A 21527-nucleotide genomic window follows, 5' to 3' on the forward strand; every position below is an offset into this window, starting at 1 on the left:
ACACATCCTACTCAAATTTCTTCTATTGCTGAGGTGAGCAAGAAAATCTTCATAATTGCAATTACTGCCTGCTGTTGTCTCAGACATGCTCTCTGGTTGATACACCAGGATGACACTAATGCAATTACGTTCTATGGATTTTGATGAGACCTCTGACAAACACAAATCTGCACTGGTGGAGAGAATACATCTGGTCTAAAGGCTTGACTCACAGGTTTCCAAATCTGGCTCACAGGTTCAAACAACAATCAACAATCAATAGTGTGACCTATTAAAAAAGAACAAAACACTCAAACAAACAATTCCCTTTTTGGTTATCACAGAGGACAGTACAGTCAATACTTGTGGAACATGATAAACTCCCGCTAGTGCTGGAAAACACTGTCAAGCGTCTGCATGATTTTTATGTTATATGTTAAAGAATTTCTGACTAGTGTCAGATTTCATTAAATGACAAAAAACAAATATGGTATACCAAACAGCCAAACTGAGATACCATTATTGGTTCATTCATAAGTGAGGTGGCGGGCTCTCATCACTAATTCTGTAAATCTTCAACTCCTTAAAACACAATTTTATAACAAGTTGAAGCTCAAGAGGGGATTGTAGGTTGGCTCGGAAAGAAAAGCAGGGACACGAGAGAGACCTCAAAGTGGTAATCAAAATCAGTGCTGTCATTCGTTAGCACTCTGAGTGGGGACCTAGTGGATAACACTCAATGGGGCAATAAGCAGAATGAAAGAGTGTGAAATGATACAGGAATATGAACAGACAGCAGCCCTGGCCCTTCTCAGAGGACCTGGAGAACATGCCTGTCAACATCTATTTTGCTGCCGTCATTAACACTATAGCAGCAGAAAGTTGAAGTTCCCCTTGCAACCTCATTTAATTTCAGGGCATGAAAATCAAACCTTGAATTTTTATGGCAATGTTCAACACTGGATTTCAGCTTTAACAGTATCCTCTTTAAAACAAAATAACTACACTGCTTTTTTTGCCTTTATGTTCTTTAGGAATTGCTGGCACCCCTGTGGTCTTCAATGAGAATGGAGATGCTCCTGGTCGTTATGAAATCTACCAATACCAGATAACAAAAAACACCACAGAATACAAAATCATTGGTCACTGGACAGATCAACTCCACCTAGACGTATGTATTTTTAAACTGTTAGGTATGTCTGAAATATCGTATGCTTTCTTCTAATGTTCATTAATAATTGAACTTTTAAAAAGTTCCACAAAGTATGAGTTAACATTAAAGTTCAATTTTTAAAGTTGAAGTTAAAAAAAACAAAAAACACATGGCTTTGAAACTATAATCACTTGTTTCAACTACTGGACAGACTGAGAAACTGAAACAAAATTCCACATTGTGAACACTGTTTGCAAGTGCTTGCTGGCAGTTGACTTCAAAGTTATATGTGATATGCTAAAAACCTCCATATGATTGGTTTGGTTGATAGAAAATTGCCTTGGTCACCTGTAGTGTTCATGGAAGATTTTAATTTGTCCACAAACACCCACCCACTACTTGCTAAACTGTACTGAAACTGTGGTGTATAAGACACTTTTATGCTAACTGTATACCAAGTCACACTGCTGGTCCAAGCGACACCACAATGGCAGTGCACACCAACAGATGTGACATAATTTTTAGCTTTGAACAATCGTTCATTTCTCTATTTTTGTAACCTGGTGCGTTGGACCGGTGCCGCAGCAGCTGGGTTGAAAACATAAGTGTGCAATCACATCTTTTTTTTTTTTTAACCGCCATTTTAATAATATATTAGCACATAACCTAAAGATTATAGAGGTTATAAATTGGAAGATGTTGCTGCAACAGTTTGAAATCATGTGTCTTTGTGGAAAGCTTTAAAAAAAAAAAAAAAAAATCCCCACTCTGTTTTTTCAAATCTTTCCTTCTGGTTTCCCCGTATCAGCGCTGATGTGGCGATATTGCCTGAATGGCAACATCTATCTTTCAGAAGAATACTGCAGTGGATACCTGCACCTTAAATGTGTCACCATATAGCAGTTTCACATGAAGCGACCGCAAAATGGATGGAATACTGGTGCTTTAATTCAAACCAGAACCCATTAGCTTTCAGAGTAAAAGTTGCACCTTTTGAAATGTGTTGCTTTCGGCACCTTCAGAGTAAAAGTTGTGAATTTTATTTTGAAGGAAAGGAAAAGGGCACTTTTTTTTTTCCAATGTCTCCCTTTTTTGATTGCATCATACTTTTTAATTTTCACTACTATTCAGTGATCTGAGTCTCTTCAGTAGTTAGTGAATCTCTTCCATGCAAACTATAGGCGACTTCCAGAAGCAATCACAAGAAGGTTTTTTGGTGTCCTCTATGTGAAAAATTTCATCTGGCAATAGCCAGCAATCACTTCCCATCAACAGCAAATACCTACTGATGGAAAGTTTCTGTAGTAACTGGTCTCTAGGCCTATGTGACTGGGGCCTTAACATAAATAACTAAACACATCCTTTTTAATGTATACATAGTGCACAGAATCTGCAGTTTCTCAATATTTAAGTATCAAAACTACTATATTTTAAATGCCAAACCCTCTGAGGAAAAACATGTATCCATCATGTTTTGCTATGAATGATTCGTAAGTCTCCCTCTATGTGTTCTTATTTTGTTTACATGCATACTGTAGATAGGATTTTGGATTATTATAGACATCAAGAAGCTGAGTTATGGCAGTACACACAACACCAGCTAACCAACATCAGTAGCTGAGAGCTCTAAGAAGAATAAGAAATACCATACTTTTTGAAATGTCAGAACAATCATTTAACTATTTGGGTGTTTGAATTAAACTTTCCTGTCCATTTCCACACCCATTTAAGTTAATAAAACTTAACTTCGATCCAATGAAACCATGCTAATAACTATAAATAATAGCCTCAATGTAACTCATATATCATGTAGTAAGTGTCTTAATATCTTAATTTTTTTATTAGTAAATATTGTCAATATTCTTTCAATAATAACCTTTTTAATGTACTTTCAATTGTACTATAATGAATAACTGAAAATATTTACAATTATATGATTAAAATATAGGAAGATATAGTAAATTATGTCAATAAAATACACAATACTTAGGCATATTCTGCGTCTACTACATTTGAAAAAGCCAAGTATATCGATAGGAAATAGATTAAAAAACACACACAAATGTGAAAAAATGTTTTGTGTAGACAGAGTTACTAAAGCTCTTTTTTTCTTTTACATTTCCATCTAGACTAATGACATGCAGTGGCCTGGTGAAACACAAGAAGTCCCTTCCTCTATATGCAGTCAACCCTGTCGCCCTGGGCAGCGCAAGAAGACAGTGAAGGGAATTCCTTGTTGTTGGCACTGCGAGAATTGTGATGGTTATCAGTATCAGGCAGACAATTACACCTGCAAGATGTGCCGCTTTGATTTGCGTCCCAATGACAACCACACTGGCTGCGTTCCCATTCCCATTGTCAAGCTAGAGTGGAGCTCACCATGGGCTGTGATACCAGTCCTCATTGCAGTCTTTGGGATTATGGCCACTCTGTTAGTGGTTGTAACCTTTGTGCGTTACAATGATACACCAATTGTTAAGGCATCTGGTCGAGAGCTTAGCTATGTGTTGCTGACAGGTATCTTTCTGTGCTATGCTACAACATTCCTTATGATCTCTGCTCCTGATGTGTTCGTATGCTCACTGCGAAGGATTTTCCTTGGTCTGGGTATGAGTATAAGCTATGCAGCACTGCTTACCAAGACAAATAGGATCTACAGGATTTTTGAGCAGGGCAAGATGTCGGTCAGTGCCCCTCGATTTATCTCCCCAGCCTCGCAGTTAGTTATCACATTTAGTCTGATATCAGTGCAGCTCCTTGGAGTGTGCATCTGGTTTGGTGTTGACCCATCACAAGCCATCATAGACTATGTAGACCAGCGCACAGCAAATCCCGACATGGCCCGTGGCGTTTTGAAATGTGATATATCAGACCTGTCTCTCATCTGTCTGCTGGGTTATAGCATGCTTTTGATGGTCACCTGCACAGTTTACGCCATCAAGACTAGAGGGGTTCCAGAGACATTCAATGAGGCCAAGCCTATCGGCTTCACAATGTACACCACCTGCATTGTGTGGCTTGCCTTTATCCCTATCTTCTTCGGGACCTCACAATCAGCGGAAAAGGTAAATATCAAATTTAAAATTTGCTAGAAGAGTAAGGTCACAAATTGAATTTGTCCCAGTTGTGTAACTGGTTTAGAATGGTATGATGCCAGTGTAGTCTGTATGCTTTCAACAGCAGTTCTCTATTTAAGGCTACAATAGTCTAGTGAATTCACTTGTGCATGTTTACATGTCAGTTTTCCATTTGTAGTTCTTTTATATTTCCTGTGCTTTTTATTATGAAGAAAATGGCCACTCAAACTGTTTGTTGTAAAGCATCAGCTCCTTGTGTCTGTATATGTGGAGCTATTCATCATGAGCTGATGGGCTTTGTGCTCCACTGTGGGATTACAAGACTTTTAAAGTGGGCTTGTGAGAATAATTCATTCACCTCAAGTTTGCTTGGATATGTTTTCTTTAATTGTCTTTCTATGTGTGTTTGACTACTCAGTATTTGCACCCAGTGAAGCTGAATCAATCACTGCACATTCATGCACACAGAAATAGAGAACGCATGTTTGAGAAGTAGCATAAAATTACTGTGGCTGTTGATGTTGCTTGTCAGTTGAAAGTGAATCGCAAATTAGCTCTTACAAGTGCTAATTTTGAGGTTGCACAGCACAGATGTACATCTAAAAAGCAGAGAGTGGAAAAGTCAAACCACCAACTGCACCAGAAGCTTCAATATTGTAGTACTATAGCCATAATAGCAGCCTTTGGGTTGTTAATATCATAAAAAGGTGGGGATAAATTTGCATGAACATTGGCTACCAATATTTTGATAGTAACATCTGGAGTTTTTTGGAAACAAAGCTCCTTAGTTTGAAAAAAAGAAATATATGGTTGTCTTACAATGGATAGCAGTTTTTTCGTGAACATGCTTGCTGCCATTTGCTATGGTAATTCATGAACGTAAACACAGCCACTGATGAGGCAGCGAAGGTGAAAATCACTTCTGGCCTTCATTTGTATGTCCAACAGTGAAAAGCAGGTGGATGAAACGATAGGAGAAATTATTCTCTGTATTAGGGGTTTTAATTAAATTGAACTGGCACATATACAAATCAAAGGCATGTTCTACGACTGAAGGTCATATATAATTTACACCGCAAGCTAAATCTTTGGACAGTCTAATAGTAAAAAAACAAAACAAAAAAGCATCACAAACTATGACGACTGATGAAAAAGGCCCTTCACATACATTGTTGTATTTGCCAGCCATTCACTTTAACAGTGATCAACAGATGAACTATGTTTTATTTATTCAGCGAATATTATTCTAATTACACCCATTATATATAAATTTATAACTGATTCTCACTTTACATAAATACATTATCAGCTGTAGCTTCACCCTACAATTTTTTATATTATGTAATAGGAAGATTTGTTGAATAATGCTGCTCTTAATTTCATTATTTTTAAATGAACACAAGGAGAGAGCAACAAAAAGTGCCTTAGTAACAGCACAGTTATCTCTAAGGAAGAGAGCAGCTGAAATCTTAACTTGTCACAGTTTAGATCCGGTAATGATCGCTGCATTGGACTTAGGTGGTATAATTCCACTGAAAGTGCTTATGCTGGCTCTTTACACTGAACTAAGCCATCTTTATCACACCTATGCTTTCCCTACTGAGATTCAAAATGACGTCAAAATGTCTGCCATGAAACAAGTCTGTTCCTTTCATTATGTGTCAGTATGTATTTTCCCTATTCATGAGAGAAGAGGCTTGCCATCCAGCTTTGTCCTGGTATAGCTGCTACTACCGGCAGACAATGGAGCCCTCAAAGCTGTCGCTGGATGGGCCTGTCATAAAAGAATAAGTATTAGACCAGACATATTAAAACATTAAATTTGATATATTCACAGTCAAAGCCTAAAGTCTTAAACACAAAGGCTGGTGGGAAACAACCTAAGTTAGAATATGGTTTGGGATGAAAAGGCCATAGAGCTGCATGTTTCAAATGACAGAGTTTCTCAGCCAGAATTCTGGAAGTCTGCTGATTAAGAGCATTTTTCAAGAAGGTAAAAGCTTCTTTAGGCTGCTCCCTTATTCACAAGGAGTCACCACAGCAGATGGATGGCCTATCTGAAGTAGTAGCAGTGGGTATTGTCTGTGTATTTGGAGTCTGGAGAGTTTTTTTGTTAAAAATCATTTTAGTTGATTTCACGAAAGTCTAGAAAAATAAATATATAACTAAACCAAAAAGCCTGAACACTTTACCAAGGCTTGGCAACTTTGTGGGAGTGTGATCCAGTGATTGTGTTCACATGGGTCACAAATAGGTAGGGTTACCTCTGGACAAGGAATGCATAAAAACAAAAAGGAGCAATCTGACTTCAATGAAAGTTCATAATACTTTCTATGTCTGGTCCTGTTCTTTCACTGTGACAATGGTGAAGATTGGTAACCATTTCGGCACATCAGGGAAAATTTATGTCATAAAGGCTGATAGAAGTGGACAAGGGTCTTGGCTGCCCTCACAGAGTAACTCCACTCTGTACTCTAGAGGGCTAGGGTTCCAAACTCACCCTAGGCCATGTGTAATCTTCTCAGGAGATTACAACAATCCCCCTCTATCACCAGGGAATGCTCGTGTGCTGTTTGCAGTAATGATGGAGCACAAAGCTCTGTCACCTCCATCTTCCACTGACATCTTTTTTTCTGACATGGTTTTAGGCAGCTTAATTTCAACAGAGCTTCTCTACTTTTTTTTTTTACATCAACATGACATGGCATTGCCTTTCCACTTGAACTAACTGAACACTCTACAATATAATACCTATAGAATCCAAACAAAACACTCATCGATGCTACACAAACCACCTTGTAACTTCCAATGTTATTTTTGTCTTGTGCTACAACACTGACATCTAGTTGTACTGATGGCCATTGGACTAGTTAAAATTCTGTAAGAAAAAGGTTGTGAGCAGAAGAACTGGATGAGTGTAAAGCCCTTTGACACAACTCTGATGACTGGACAACTGGGTCTCTCAAGGGTTTTCAAGGTGTGAAAACCATTTTTTTTTAGCAACCATATGTTTCGAGGTTTATGGAGATGAAATAAATTGCAAGGGCAGTCCAGATTTTCAGAGTAATTTTCTTTTCCTAAAGAAACCATACAAAGAGAGCGACATTAAGCAATGCGCCCACTACACAGGGGTGGCTGTAGCCCATAGGAAAACACCCTAAAATCTCTGAGCCACCTCTTTTCTTGGTTTACTACATTATTAAATTGATATTAATAACATTTACACAATATATTAATATAATCTAATACAAGTACAGAACAAATAACATAAGAATAACTAAAAAAAAGAATAACACCAAAACCCCTACAATAAAAAAAAGGAAGTGTGATTCATTCAGGCCCCACATCACAAACTTACAGAGCTTAAAGACTGCTACTAATGTCTTAGTGCCAGATACCACGGGACATTTTCAGGGGTCTTGTGGACTATGCCTCAATTGTTCAGTTATTTTGGCAGCATGAGAGGGATCTAGTGGATATAAGGCCAGAGGTTTTAATGTTATGGCTGATTGGAGAATGTCACAACTGTATGTTGGGAAACATCATCTATAACTGTTGACAAGAGCCCTTTTGGCTATTCCCATGTCAAACAGCTCAGTCATTTGTGATGTCTGCAAATGTAATGTCAAACAAAACCTTGGGCAAATCTCTTTGAAGGATGTTTCTCAGCTGTGTTTCACTGTACACTTACTGCCTTGTGTTCATCAACTTTAGAGAGGCAAAGTAAGCTGTTCTCTACTTCCCCTTTATTCAATTAAGGTTTTCACGCAATGATATTGGGAAAAAGATGAAGTTGGATCACAGTTTCTTTGTTAAATTCATGAAACTAACATTTAAATCCAGGACACTGTATTTTCATATTTTGCACTGGTTTTGCACCTTAAACAGAAATTTAAAGCATGTCATAAAAATTAATCAATGCCAAATGTTGTCTACCTACTAACATCTGCCCTGACTCGTCACATTCTCTACAGTAACAAATTAGAGATGTACTGTGTATGAGTTCTAGGGTGATTATCATAAATGAAAAATTTATGATATAGGCCTTTTTATTATGCTGTAGGCTGTTTCTTTCCACTCCCCAGTTGTTGCCTATAGCTATGTATCTGCTACCCAGCTGTGAGTAGCAGCTGTCACTGGCTTCAGAAAACACAATGATGTTGTCTAAAACCTCAGGGTAAAAACATCTATGCATCAGGGGGGCTTTTTTTTAATATGCATATCATAAAATAAACAAACCCTGAAATGACGGTAGAAGTCAGGAGTCACCAGTTTACATAAATGTTCCTGTGTTCCATCACAATTTGCTATATAAGATGTGAAACAGAAATATCGTCCACTAAACTTCCTTTTAGCTAAAGGAGAGTGACTTCATTCTGTAGCTTGAACTGGGAAGGCTCTGAGCAACACTCGGTCTTGTTATGTACGCAGTTTAATTTGAGACTATCGCATTTCTTTCCATGACACAGTGCTTCCAAAAAAAATTATTATTTTGTCTCTATTATCTCTTTTATAATACAGATGTACATCCAGACTACAACCCTAACCATCTCTATAAGCCTCAGTGCATCGGTCTCTCTGGGTATGCTCTACATGCCCAAAGTCTACGTGGTTCTTTTCCATCCAGAGCAGAACGTACCCAAGCGCAAACGCAGTCTAAAGGCTGTGGTCACTGCAGCCACCATGTCCAACAAGTTCAACCCTAAAGGTGGCCTGAGGCCCAACGGAGAGGCCAAATCTGAACTTTGTGAAAGTCTTGAAACACAAGGTTGGTATCACACGATGACATCCATCCATGCAACAAAGGAAAGACAGGTCAACCAGCATCTGTTAATGCACTCTGTATGCAGAAAATAATGAACTCCTTTTAAGTGAAGATTACATTTTTCTTTAACAGATGACAAAAAGAACGATGGGAATAATTAGAAGTGATAGGGGTTGTGTCACATTAGCTTCTCACTTGCACATAAGTGACGTAGTAGTTAAGTGTTCCCTTCAAAAAAGACTGGAAGTTAATTTTCTCTATTTGAAGGATTATTTTTTAATTTTACTGTATGCAATAGCAAAATAGTTTAATTTTCAAAAACTATATTGATACTGGATTTGCCAGTCAGAAGGTGTGGCAGGGGGCCCATACTATTCTGAAAGGGATAAAAGCAAGGATAACTCAGTGTTGGAGATGAGGATATTTCACTCACCAAGACAAATTGTATGAACGGGCAGTGCCTGTGTGGGGGCAGGAATAAATCCAGTCAAGCACCCCCACATGTTGTGATTACTTAAGGTACTGATTTTTTACTCTGACAAGCTGAACAATATACCATGATATATATCCGGACTAAAAAAAAAGACAACTTACACTTATGTGTATGTTTTCTTCCTATCTTGAAAGGGAATTGTTACAGTATCTTATCCAATTACAGAACCCATTTATAAGTGCTGAGACTTAACCTCTGGTTTAAACTGTGAATCTAACAACTGCTCTTTGTGCTTATGTGTCAGATTGTGTTGAGGGAGGGGAGCCTTGTGAGGGACTTTAGACTCTCAGGTAACCTGATTAGAAAATAACTTTGCTCTTCTGTCATCCGTGAGCACTTTTTCCTGTTAATTTCTGCTAATGTTCACCACAACACCTGTGCCTGCCTACACAATGCAAAAAAGCATCCCTGCTAAAATTCAGCACCCTGAATGACATAAAGCATTAATCACACAGTCACAAATCCACCCTGGACCAAGGGATATTAACTTGGATAAACAATATTGGTGTGTGGTGCTGTAAAATGGCCAATCAGCATGGTAAAGCCTGTTAATGTGAGAAGATGACAACCCTCTGCCGGAGAGGAGACAAGCGATAGCCATGTGTCCCCTGTAATTTGTTTCCCTGTTGACAAAAGAAGGAATTTGTGGTAATGGGACAACAACAACAATAAGAGTGAACAGGAAAAGACAGATGGGTCTGCCAGCTCCAATTCTTTCTGGACCATCTATTCTTTATCTTGGCCTCGCAGCATATAAATATTCAAATAAGGTTCATTTATCAATGCTTTTCTTGGAAGATATGCTTTGGATGAAATGGCAAGAATACCGCCCCCATTCACCCACCCAGTATGGCCCTGACAAATATACCAGAAGCGTTTACCATTGCACATCTCTCCTCTGCAGCACTTTTGCCCCTACTCTGGCTTTCAGCCGTCTTCTGATTGGATTCATCCCTTCTGACATATTCAATCAGCCAAGGCTGCTGTAGGCAGATTGGCAGATTGGTAGTGTGATTACCACCACAGAGCATGCTCGCTGAGGACAGTTTTACTTTTAAAAATTACACATACACCCACATTTGCACAGACATATGTGTGCAGACAAGCATGACTGCACACATACTCCTAGGTACTGTATGTATGACAGTCACATTTGACCAGTGGTTTGGGTTTGTTATGATTGCTGTGGTCTGCCCTCTGGTCATCTGACTTATGTGCTTCATTCACAGCTCACAAATTTCCACAAACAATGAAAAGAATAATTAGAACCATTATCAAACTTTGATAGCAAAAGCTATACGGCCGGGACAGATCACATATTGCCTTAATTGTATTTTACATGTAAAACACCACAGTTAAGAATGGTAATACATTGACTGCTGCATGCTTTGCTTGATGCACATAGAAACCACAGGTCGTTGCATGCACTAAAATACTTGCATTTGAATGGTTACTCCCGTATTTTATGCTACTGCTGTGAACTGCTTGGTAGTTTAGTAGTTTGTATTTTGGAATTGCAATTTAATAGTATAATCTAAAAAAATAGAGTTTTCCTGATTTTACTATGCTGTAGAACCAGGTACATATGAGTGCAAAACTCAAGTGACTCTGAATAATTTTGCATTGCTGTCAAATCTTATGATACTATGTTTTTAAAATGTCTGCAATATTACCAGGCAGACTTATCTCATGGGAAAACAAGAGGAAAACATGTAAATATGATGCATCTGTATGTATACACAGGCAGGAATTGTTACATTTTTATTTACTGTCAGCGTTGGAAGATGGTTTTATACTGGCACCACAGATGTTTTCGTGACTCCTCAAGGCACCCATGCCAAACTAACAACAAAGCATTGAGAAAAAAAAAAAAAAAAAAAAAAAAAAGCTGCTGTAGTATTTTAACCCAAATTCTAACAAAACAGTTTTCCTGCCTAAACCAAGATGAGTATTTGTGGTGGTCAACTCTAAAAATAAAGCACATGGCATCAAAAGTGAACAATGAAAGAGTAATATGACATATCAATACCAATGTAATACCAATGAAAATCACAGATTCCATGATGCATTCAAACTACAGTGTCTGCTGTGTTGAGAAAGGTGACATGATAAACTCTGTTGAAAGAAATGATAATACAAATTAATACATTAAATGAATACTGTTACCAAAAATAAATAATATACCTGTAAAATGTGAGGATAATTCCATTTCACGTCATATGTACATTATATATTTTTTGGATTTTTAGACTAGATCTAATAATGTCATTTGGAGGTTTAAAGGATTTTAGATGAGGATTCCTTTTACATTTAACAGATATTACTTTTTAATATAAAAGTAATTTTACTAAATATTTTTCAAACTATTATTATTTTAATAAAAAAAGAAATCAAAAGATTAACAGTAACTAATCATTTGGATAAATGAGCCCAAACGTTATATACGCCATAAGAAAATGAACAGAACCTCTTCTTTAGAAACCAGCACATCCTCCATAAACAAGGGAACATTTATTACCATCCAAAAAAGAAGAAACGGACAGCTCTTTAGATAAAAACAAGCTGTTCCTCTTTTATCATACTTTTATGATATATATTTATGTTGGTTGCAGCTTTTATTAGATGGGCTGTGATTACAGATGTTGTTGAATTTGTGCATTTTACACATCACTAACAGTTTATTTTGTATCTTAGACGTGAGCATGCGAGACATTAAGATAATTTAACATTAGCATCAAGCTATTAAAATTAGTTTCACTTGTGCTTGTTTACTTGAGTCGTTCATAAGGAGAACTTTACAAAAATCAGAATTCCAACACTATGATTGCCTATTTGAATCTCACCCATTGCATTTTTAACCCTTCTTTCTTCTTCCCTATTACTACAGTGTTGGCCTCAAAGCAGACATACATAAGCTACAGTAACCATGCCATCTAAGACCGAGATGAGCCGTGGAAGAGGAGAAAAGGCCTGCCTGAGGAGAAATCACCTGATTCTGGGGGCATATTGGGGATACACTGGAGAACTTTCAAGCTGCTACATCAGAGGATTGGGGTGGAAAGATGGGAATTTGTCACTCCAAAGGATGTCATATTTTTTTTATGGAATCATGTAAAGGCTTGGATGCAAATTTTATGATAAATTAGTAGCTTGTAGGAGGGAGAGAAGAGATGTAAGGGAGCTTGGGCAGTTAATTTTCCTCTTCCCACCCTGAGCATTGATCAGTGATGTTTCCAGATGCAGGCTGAATGAACCACCTGGAGCCTACAGATTTTTATTTATTTTTTCTGAAGTGTATAGAGCACAAGTTCAGTTCTCTCTGATACTGAATTGTTTGTCTCATTTCAGTAAAAACAGGGGAAAGCATTCTGTTTTTATCAAATGCAGCTGATGAAATGAAGTGGTGTAAAAAATGTAGTAGTTATTTTTGGTTACAGGTGTATTTGGAGTTGAAAGCTGCAGTACTCTTCAGACTGTACATGCCTTACGACAGTACACTCAGTATTCCTACATGAACTAAATATATCTGAAACACATGAAAATAAAGCAGTGGGTCTCCCCAGTAGTTTTTTTTTTTACAGTTTCATAATAATGAGGACACCACCGTTTTGGCAATCCTAGTGTACAGTCCCAGAGCATGCTTATGGGAGCATCACGTGTACTGTGCTGTGTTGTCAACGTCTATGGAATGCAACATTTGTCATCGTTGTCATTCACAGTGGAGATGTCATTTTTGGGGTATCCCTCTGCTGAACGAAAATAAGTCAAACAAACCAAACACAAATTGCCATGCAATAGCTCTATGGTTGACATCACATTCCATAAATATCAGTCAGGACTTGGACACTTGACTGTAAACATCTGAGATTGAGGGGCTCTTATTTATCATGCACCTATTGAAGCCTTTTGAAAGACTGTCAAAATTTCACTTGCAGCGTTGAAAGTAATTGACAAATTTAGCCTAAAAGAGTTTTGATTAAAATTCAATAAGATTGTAAGACTTGTAATAAAGACTGTATACTCTGTACCTTAATGCAGGGCATTGTGATATAGTAGATTTTTAAAGAAAAAAAGACAACAACAAGCTGTTGTCATGCCAGACATATTGTTATTAAAGCCTGACAACATATGATAAATGGGACAGAAGAAATGCACTACAAGACTAATCTGTGTGCTTGTAAAAGATTTTTATGGAAAAAATGCATTCCTCTTCTGGGTCTTGGATTTTATGCCTGAAGTGGAAATGATAAATTATATTTTTAAAATATTTTTTTTGATTTAAAACAAGGCTCAAGTAGCTAGCCGGCGTTAATACCAATTTTGAAAAGGTATTGGCTTAGTTGAGACAACTGGTCAAAAAGTTCAAACATAATTAGCAATATGATATATTGTTTCAACATATACTGTAACAATTTAAATTAACATTCAATCCATTGTCTGATTTTTATATATATCAATAAAAGATACAGCCATGCTGTACTAAGTAGTAGCAAGTTCACCTTCCACTTGGCAGCTATCTTAATTATTTCTTGCTTCCAGCAAACAATTTGACTTTGTGTTTAACAAGACCCACTTGTTTTTTTTCCACAGAAATTGCTGGAAACCCAAATATAGACAAAAGGCCATAAACATGACACCAGCAGGATACACTTCTTTGTTTGTGTATAAAGGATGTGCAAAAAGAATTGTTTGTTTAAATGTTAACCAGCCGGTAGTTTCTCAGGTTTACTTTGAAGTATTTCTGCCCCCTAGTGATCAAGAGTTTCTAAGTACCGCTTTAAATCTCTACAGTGATACATCACTGCTCCATGCCTACTAATTAATTGGTTTTCACAGTACTGAACATAAAAAAAAAAAAAAAAAATCAAAGGTATGAATACTTGCTTGATAAATAAGGGCCACTGCCTTCATTCTGTGCCTCATATCCATTAAACTACTTCTGCTAAATGTTCCATGGTTCTTTCATCATGTTTGTGTTGCCAGTATTACCTTTCAGTTCTTCAGTTTAAACATTATTACGGATGAATTCAGTGTACAATTTAAAATGTGTAAACACCATTACTGTTTCCATTCTCTAAAATATTACTAATAACAGTATTTTCTGGATTTTTTGTCTCATTAAATGTTATCCTCAGTAATGCAAAAATTGTATGTTGCATGTCAAAACCCATAAGAAAGTCGTGTGGAAAAATTGGAGAGAAAGGCATAAAGTCCAGACTACTGCAGAGGATTATAACTTACAAATATTTTGCATTTTGATCAATGATTCTCTCAGCTCTCAGCTTCAACGAGTCTAAGGTGTTGCGCAAATGTTGTTTTCTCATTTGATAAAGTATTGTTTGTGGGATTGTTTGTGTTTGTGAATATGATCATTTTACTGCTTTTTTGCCACGACCCCCCTCCCCACCTACTTTTATTTTTCTAAAACACTGTCTGTGTTACAAAATAGAATATGTAATTGCTGACTGAAATTAAATGGCAAGTTAATGTATGTTATTAAAATTGATTGATCATGTCTGCTTTATGTACCAAATTATTAAAAAAAGAGAAAAAAAACAGTTACAGTGCCTGGATATTTATGAACTATCTATAAAAATAAAAAAAAGCTGTGTAGAGCATGTTCATTTTTATACAAGATATTTCTAATAAAAAGATTGTTTTGTTAACACGTTGTTGGTGTGTCTTCTTAGTGAGCATTTCCTTAGCAAAGAAAGCAACATTTAAAATTATTTTTATGAGTATTCTGTTATCTTGTAGATTAAATGAATGCCTACTTATGGTTCAGTCACAATATAGTAAAAAATAGGACAGAGGTTGTAAATCCAACACTAACAACCTGTGGATAATCACTTTCTAATCACAAGGCAGTTGCACAAACTGTTAATTGACGGAACCTTTCTCCAAGCGATCAAAGTCTGACTACATTAATACATACAGAAAAAAACCCAACAATCATATAACCCCCTATGTGCAAGCACTTTGGCGACAGTGGGAAGGAAAAACTCCCTGAGAACTGAACTGAACTGAGAAAGGCCAAGACTGAAAGCTTGTGAAAAATGTTCAAATAACTACAGGCTGGGAAACTATTGTTCAAGACTACTTTAAACATTAACAGAAAGTCTGAGTCCTTGGAGGCAAAACATAAAGAAGTAAGCAGTGTTTTGAGACTTCTGTAGAGTAGTGTATACCGTAGGCAAGAAGAAAGTATTTTAAAGATATAATTTTAAGTTAATTTTAAGTGTTACCCGTTTGTTTGTTGTAAGTAAGATGATGGCTTTCAAATTATCCGGCACTGCTGCATAATTTCTATACCTCTGTTATCTCTAGCTATCAACCATTTATGCTACTCACCGAGGATGCAGAGATTTGTAATTGGGTTTTTTTGTTTTTTTTTCCATTTCTAATGCTTATTTCATCCAAATAATTAAGAAAAGCCAAGTCATTTGAATATTTCCCCATTAACAATATTATAACTGCTTTAACATTTCCAGTATTCAAATTAATGAATAGGCTACTGCTCATGAGACCACTGGGGGAATACATGCTGAAAATAAAAAGGTGTTTCTCATTTGAAATATCACGTTAATATTTCCACTTGGCTGCTCTAACCAGTGAGTGGGTATTTCATTTTGTACCCAAGAGAAAAGCGTTAAATATTGCTGAGGTGCTTGCTTCTTTCTAAATGTGCTGGAGACACAAATGTATAAGATGCAGTAAGTGTAGACCCTGTGGTGCAGTGCTGGAGGAATGACATCAACTTTTTTTTTTATTGTTATTTGTTTACATTTGTGGTCAGAAAGTTGATAGTAGCTTATTTTTGCTCAAATATTTTCAGGGTGTCCAAATAGCTATATGTAGTGTTGCCTATGTGTTGGACTCTGTGTGACTGATGCAGTTTCTGTGAGCTAATGCAGGCATTACACAAGGACAGAGGTGGCAAAAGTACAAATATTCTGTACTTAACTAGATGTACAGATACTTATGTTAAAGAAATACTGTGGTATTTCTTTTTGGTATTTCTTGGTATTTCTACTTTTATTTTTTCATGTCTATTTAAGTGCTATTTATGACACTATTTAAGTGCTATTTATGACACTATGTTTGCACTGAAGCACCGCAGCAATTTCCTAATGTTGTAAACCTGCTCAACATTTGGCAATAAACCCATTTCTGATTCTGATCTGATTCTGGTAAATGAAAAAATACAGTCTCTGAAATGTGCTCAAAGTAAGGACCTCTTTTGAGGATGTCTTGACCAGCTATTTTTGGAAGAAGCTAAGTGAACATTTTTCCTATATTAGTGCAATAAAACTACATTAGTACATGGGGATAAAACCTTATTTCAGTCAGTCTAAATTCTGATTCTATTAAATGTACTTGAATTAATTGTGTGGAACATGAACATAGAAAAAGATCCAATATTTAATTTAAAAAAAAATGAGAAGTTACATGTAAACTTTAAATCTCAGTTCATCAAATACTACTAAGCAGTCCTCACCTTTAAATGAAACCTCTCTTCTTCCTCTCCTGAACTGTCTTTTTTTTTTTTTTAATCTTTCTCTATCTCGGAGTAAAGTTAACTCTCACTCATTTCTCTCCCTGGGAAATACAGCAGCTGAATGTTTAGCTAGCAGACAATGTGTGGGAAAGCTGCAGACAAACACTTTGAATGTTTGATGATAGTTGTTGAGCTATAAGAAACCTTGCATTTGAAATTAAATGCCACCTAAAAGTCTTTACTCCCTATATGCTCACTGAGGGTGGAGTACCATGACCACAAATTGGAACACCTGCACTTAAAAACAAACAAAACAAACAAAGGAATAGATATTAGTGTAAAAATGCAGGGAGTAAAAGTACAAATATTTGTACTTTTTTACTTCCCATCACTGCACAAGGGTTTAGTGTAAATGATGAAGATGGAAGGCAGCAAGTTTTAAATGACAAAGGGGATCAAGCCTGCATTCTTTCATGACATGAATAATATATAACATATTTTGATGCATAAAAATAATGTTGCAACTCTGCATTGAATGTTAAGAAAAAAATGGTGTTATTTTTATTTCTTTCATTATATTTCTTTTATCAAATCACTGAAATGTTTATGCCACATACACAATTTTTTAGCAAAGCTCTTTAAAAAGGAAAAAAATAAGACAGAAGACTGGAAGGGGGGAAATTTCTTGTGTAGTACAATAAATCATGATGACAGCCTATACACATGTGTGCCCCATTACTGAAAGCCTGTGGCAGCAATTTAATTTGGACCTCCCGTGACCTGACTCAGAGAAAGTAGTAGTAATTACTATGAAATTATGAATTTGTTTGATTCTAATTTCTTCTGAGTGATTGTTGCCTGAACAATATGAAAGCAGTGTAAGTTTTAACAAAATTTAAAAGACCTTAGGTTGACAATGATTGACTTTAGCTGATCATTTTTATTTAAAACTGCAAATGGCAGCCTCCTGAAGAAATATTATTTTACCATAAGCACCAATTCATAATTAACACAATATCTAGAAGAAACTAGTGACATAGCTACCTCGGCATCTAAACCCCCAGGGTTCTTTTTGAGATTCCTGCGTGGAAATTGCATTCCAAAAATAAATTTAGTATTTCACTCCAATTAAAAATTCTGTATTAACCATCTTGGTATCAAAATAAAGCTACCACTTGTGAGTCTTCATTAAAGGTGTAAGCGTCACAACAGATGCCACGGCCAACCAGCCTATCACTGATCAGTCTCTAGGCATGTGTCACTGCGGCTTTAGCAATCAATTTCACAGCGACTGCCAGCAAGCTACAGCGACCACACATCACCAGTTGGAGAATACTATTTTTTCCTTAGGGACCTGTGATAGAGTTCTGCTTCCAAATGACTATGAATGATAACTATCAAGCTCTTGAATTGTTTGATCTTCCTGGCAAATTACCTCACTTTCAAACCTTCAATAGTAATTTTGTGGACGTCCATTACAGCTGCAGGGAATTCACTAGATTAATAAATGCATTTTTTAATTTAACAATATTAGCATTGTTATTATCAACATGATACATATGAATACAGATTATTTATAAACAAACACTTTTTATTATGTGTTAACCTAATGATTTATTCAGCACGTTGTTTTTTTAATTTTATTTTAGATTTTCCTAGTTTACTTATTTTAATTAACTTATTTGTTTGTAACCAGGTTAAAACTGTCATTTATTAAATTTTGTTTGAAATATTAAAAAAGTTGAAATCAATGTTAAAATGTAAAATGGTTAAAGTATTTAGAAAAGAGTACAATGTGTATAACAAGTTTAAAAGAACATTTCAATTATATATAGTTCAATTTTATTTTAGTGAGGTTGGTGTCTTGTGTTATTGTAAAGCGCTTTGTAGGAGGAAGTGAATGTGGTTGTGATCGTTAGCCTGCTCTGAGAGAAGTTTGGATGGAAAGTACAAGTTTGTGTAAGTCAGTATGCATTAACTGGACTATCTGCTCAACAGTCTTTGTCGATGCACACATTTTGCAAACTGACTGTGAGAAGCTGAGGACACTGCTGCTCCAAAATCCATCACGCGGCTGCTCACTTTTGTTTTAGCTCAAGAGCTTGCACCATTTGGAAAGGTCCGCTGATCACTCAGCATTCCTCCACCCTCTAGAAAGATGCGACTAGAAGCGTTATAAAAACAATGTCTAAAAAGTTTGACATTGAAAAGACATCCACAACAACTACATTTGGACTATAAATAGCCCTTACACGGAGGTCCTATGGACGTCAACTGTAGAAGTTCAGTAGGTGTTACAAAACAACCCATCAGTAGACCAAAACTGTACGTCCAAAAATGACTCCTAAAGAGCGTCACTCTGCCATGACTTTGTGCAGTGGGTCGTCACAGGCAACTTTTCTCTAAAATTTTGGGTTACTCTTCTGTTCTCAATGAGTTTTCCTTTCAATCTTTACATAATGATTATTTCACCTGCACAGCATGATCATGCACAGATGTGATACTCTCACTGTCAGCACATCCATTTGCTCATTTAAGTTAATGTGCACACATGTAATCAGACACCAAGCACCACTCGGGTCTATGTATTGCACTTTTATGGCATATCTCACCACACTTTCTACGCTTGACAGACACAACTATGGACACACTAAGTTTATCCCAAGGAATGTGAGTGGAGCTAGCTCCAGAGAGAAGAGGTTAAAGACTTTTAACCAGCTTAAAAATCTACAGGCAGACGTCTTACTACAAGAGTCTCAAAGGGCCCCCACAGTTACAGATGAACTTAAAACACCTGACTGTGAAGGTTCTCAGTCATCCAGGTCATCGTAGTCAAAGGAGCTTGCAAAGAAAAGCGTCTGGACTTCTTTAAGTTGCTTGAAGACGTTTCACCTCTCATCCGAGAAGCTTCTTCAGTTCTAAGGTCAAATGGTGGAGAGTCCCAGATATAAACCTAGTGGGAGTGACCCCCCACAGAGGGACAAAAGGACCCCCTGATGATCCTCTAATCACCTGAGCCAAGGTGTGAAATTGGGTGTGGGACCCAATCAGACAGAGTTTCGGGTGTGTTCATTGTGAAACCTGGCCCCACCTTATCATGCAAATTCCTGAGGTCAGATGGCCCAGGATGTGAGTGGGCGTTAAGGCGTCTGGGAAGGGATCTCAAAACTGGATTATAGATGGCAGAGAGTTGGTGTCGTAAACCCCCGCCTCTGTTCAAAGATGGTCGCTCACAGTGGACATAGATGGCTTCTTTCACTCCTCTTTCAAACCGTCTTCAAGCAACTTAAAGAAGTCCAGACGCTTTTCTTTGCAAGCTCCTTTGATTAAAACACCTGAGTTTCTTAATGTGTTCTCAGCCTGCTATAACTCTGGGAGTAGCAATTTTAATATATAAAAATGTTAATTTCACAGTACTCAACACAGTTATAGATCCAGAGGGTAGATTTCTAATAATTAAACTATATATACGTAACGAAGTTGTGAGTGTGTATGGCCCAAATGTTGTTGACACCTCATTCTTATAAGCTTTTTTTTTTTTACCGCACTGTAGGAACACCTAGATTGCTCACTTGTTCTTGGGGGCGACCTCAACTTTGGACTAAATGAAGAAATGGACAGGCTCAGTGCAGCTGGAACTCAGCACAATTGGCAGATTTTGCAACACATGGCAATCTCTTCACCCCAAATGCAGGAAACATACTTACTTCTCACATGTCCATCACTCTTACTCTCGTCTGGATTATTATCTTGTCAGCAGCTCCCTGCTGAGTGACATTTCATACACTGAGATACAACCTATAGCTGTTAGCGATCATGCTCCTGTGTCTTTAATTCTAATAAATAAGAAGGTCGTTCCCTAAGTAAAAACTGGAAATTTAATACATCATAGCTTAAAGATGAAGATTTTTTTATTAAATATTTGTTAAAAAAATAATGGGTTTTATATTTAGACTGTAATGACCTGCCTGGAACATCAGAATCTGGGAGGAAAGGTAAAACTGTGATGGGAGGTAAAATAATTTCATTTTCATCACATAACAACAAACCTATTTAGAAATTAGAGGAAATCCATTACATCCTTAGAAGAACCCTATGCATCCTCTGGGGAACAGGAAATGCTGAACAAAATACATTAAGCACAACTAGAATTAAATGTAATTCTTAGTACAAAGACTTTGCTTGCAAAATTTTGAACATTGTAACAAATCAGATGGATTTGTAGCTAACCAGTTAAAATTAATAAAGAAAAAACTACTATATATGCTGTTAAAGACATAACTGGAAATACAAAATATGATTCTTAAAGAAAAAACACCACTTTCAGGGACTTTTACAAAACTTAATATTCACCACAGATAAACCCATGTAAAGACAAAATTGATCCGTTTCTTGATAACATAACCCTTCCAAAAATATAAGAATGTCAACCAGTGGCCCTGGATTTACTGCTGACGTCAAGGGAACTCCAGAAAGCCCTGAAAAACACACACAATGAAAAGGCTCCAGTTCCAGATGGATTTCCAGCAGAATTCTATTCAAGGCACAAATTAAAAGTGTGA

The 21527-nt window shown here is 36.7% G+C and overlaps 1 protein-coding gene across 3 annotated transcripts in view; it reads left to right on the top strand.

Annotated features, from left to right (window-relative positions):
* Positions 1-16464, top strand: part of LOC102312415 (metabotropic glutamate receptor 4) — a 197449-nt gene extending 180985 nt beyond the window's left edge. For 2 of the 3 annotated variants that reach the window (XM_005926232.3, XM_005926233.3), the window contains 4 exons: positions 1014-1150; positions 3262-4197; positions 8731-8977; positions 12355-16463. In XM_005926232.3, coding sequence (XP_005926294.1) covers positions 1014-1150; positions 3262-4197; positions 8731-8977; positions 12355-12404 — 1370 coding nt within the window. In that variant the 3' untranslated portion in view covers positions 12405-16463. Of the gene's footprint in view, positions 1-1013; positions 1151-3261; positions 4198-8730; positions 8978-9711; positions 9758-12354 lie in introns of all 3 variants that reach the window. The other variant, XM_005926234.3, reaches the window with a different exon arrangement.
* The last annotated feature ends 5063 nt before the right edge of the window (positions 16465-21527 follow it).

This window comes from Haplochromis burtoni, unplaced genomic scaffold, assembly GCF_018398535.1.
Source record: "Haplochromis burtoni strain Fernald_Lab_line unplaced genomic scaffold, NCSU_Asbu1 Contig_91, whole genome shotgun sequence".
Lineage (NCBI taxonomy): Eukaryota > Metazoa > Chordata > Actinopteri > Cichliformes > Cichlidae > Haplochromis > Haplochromis burtoni.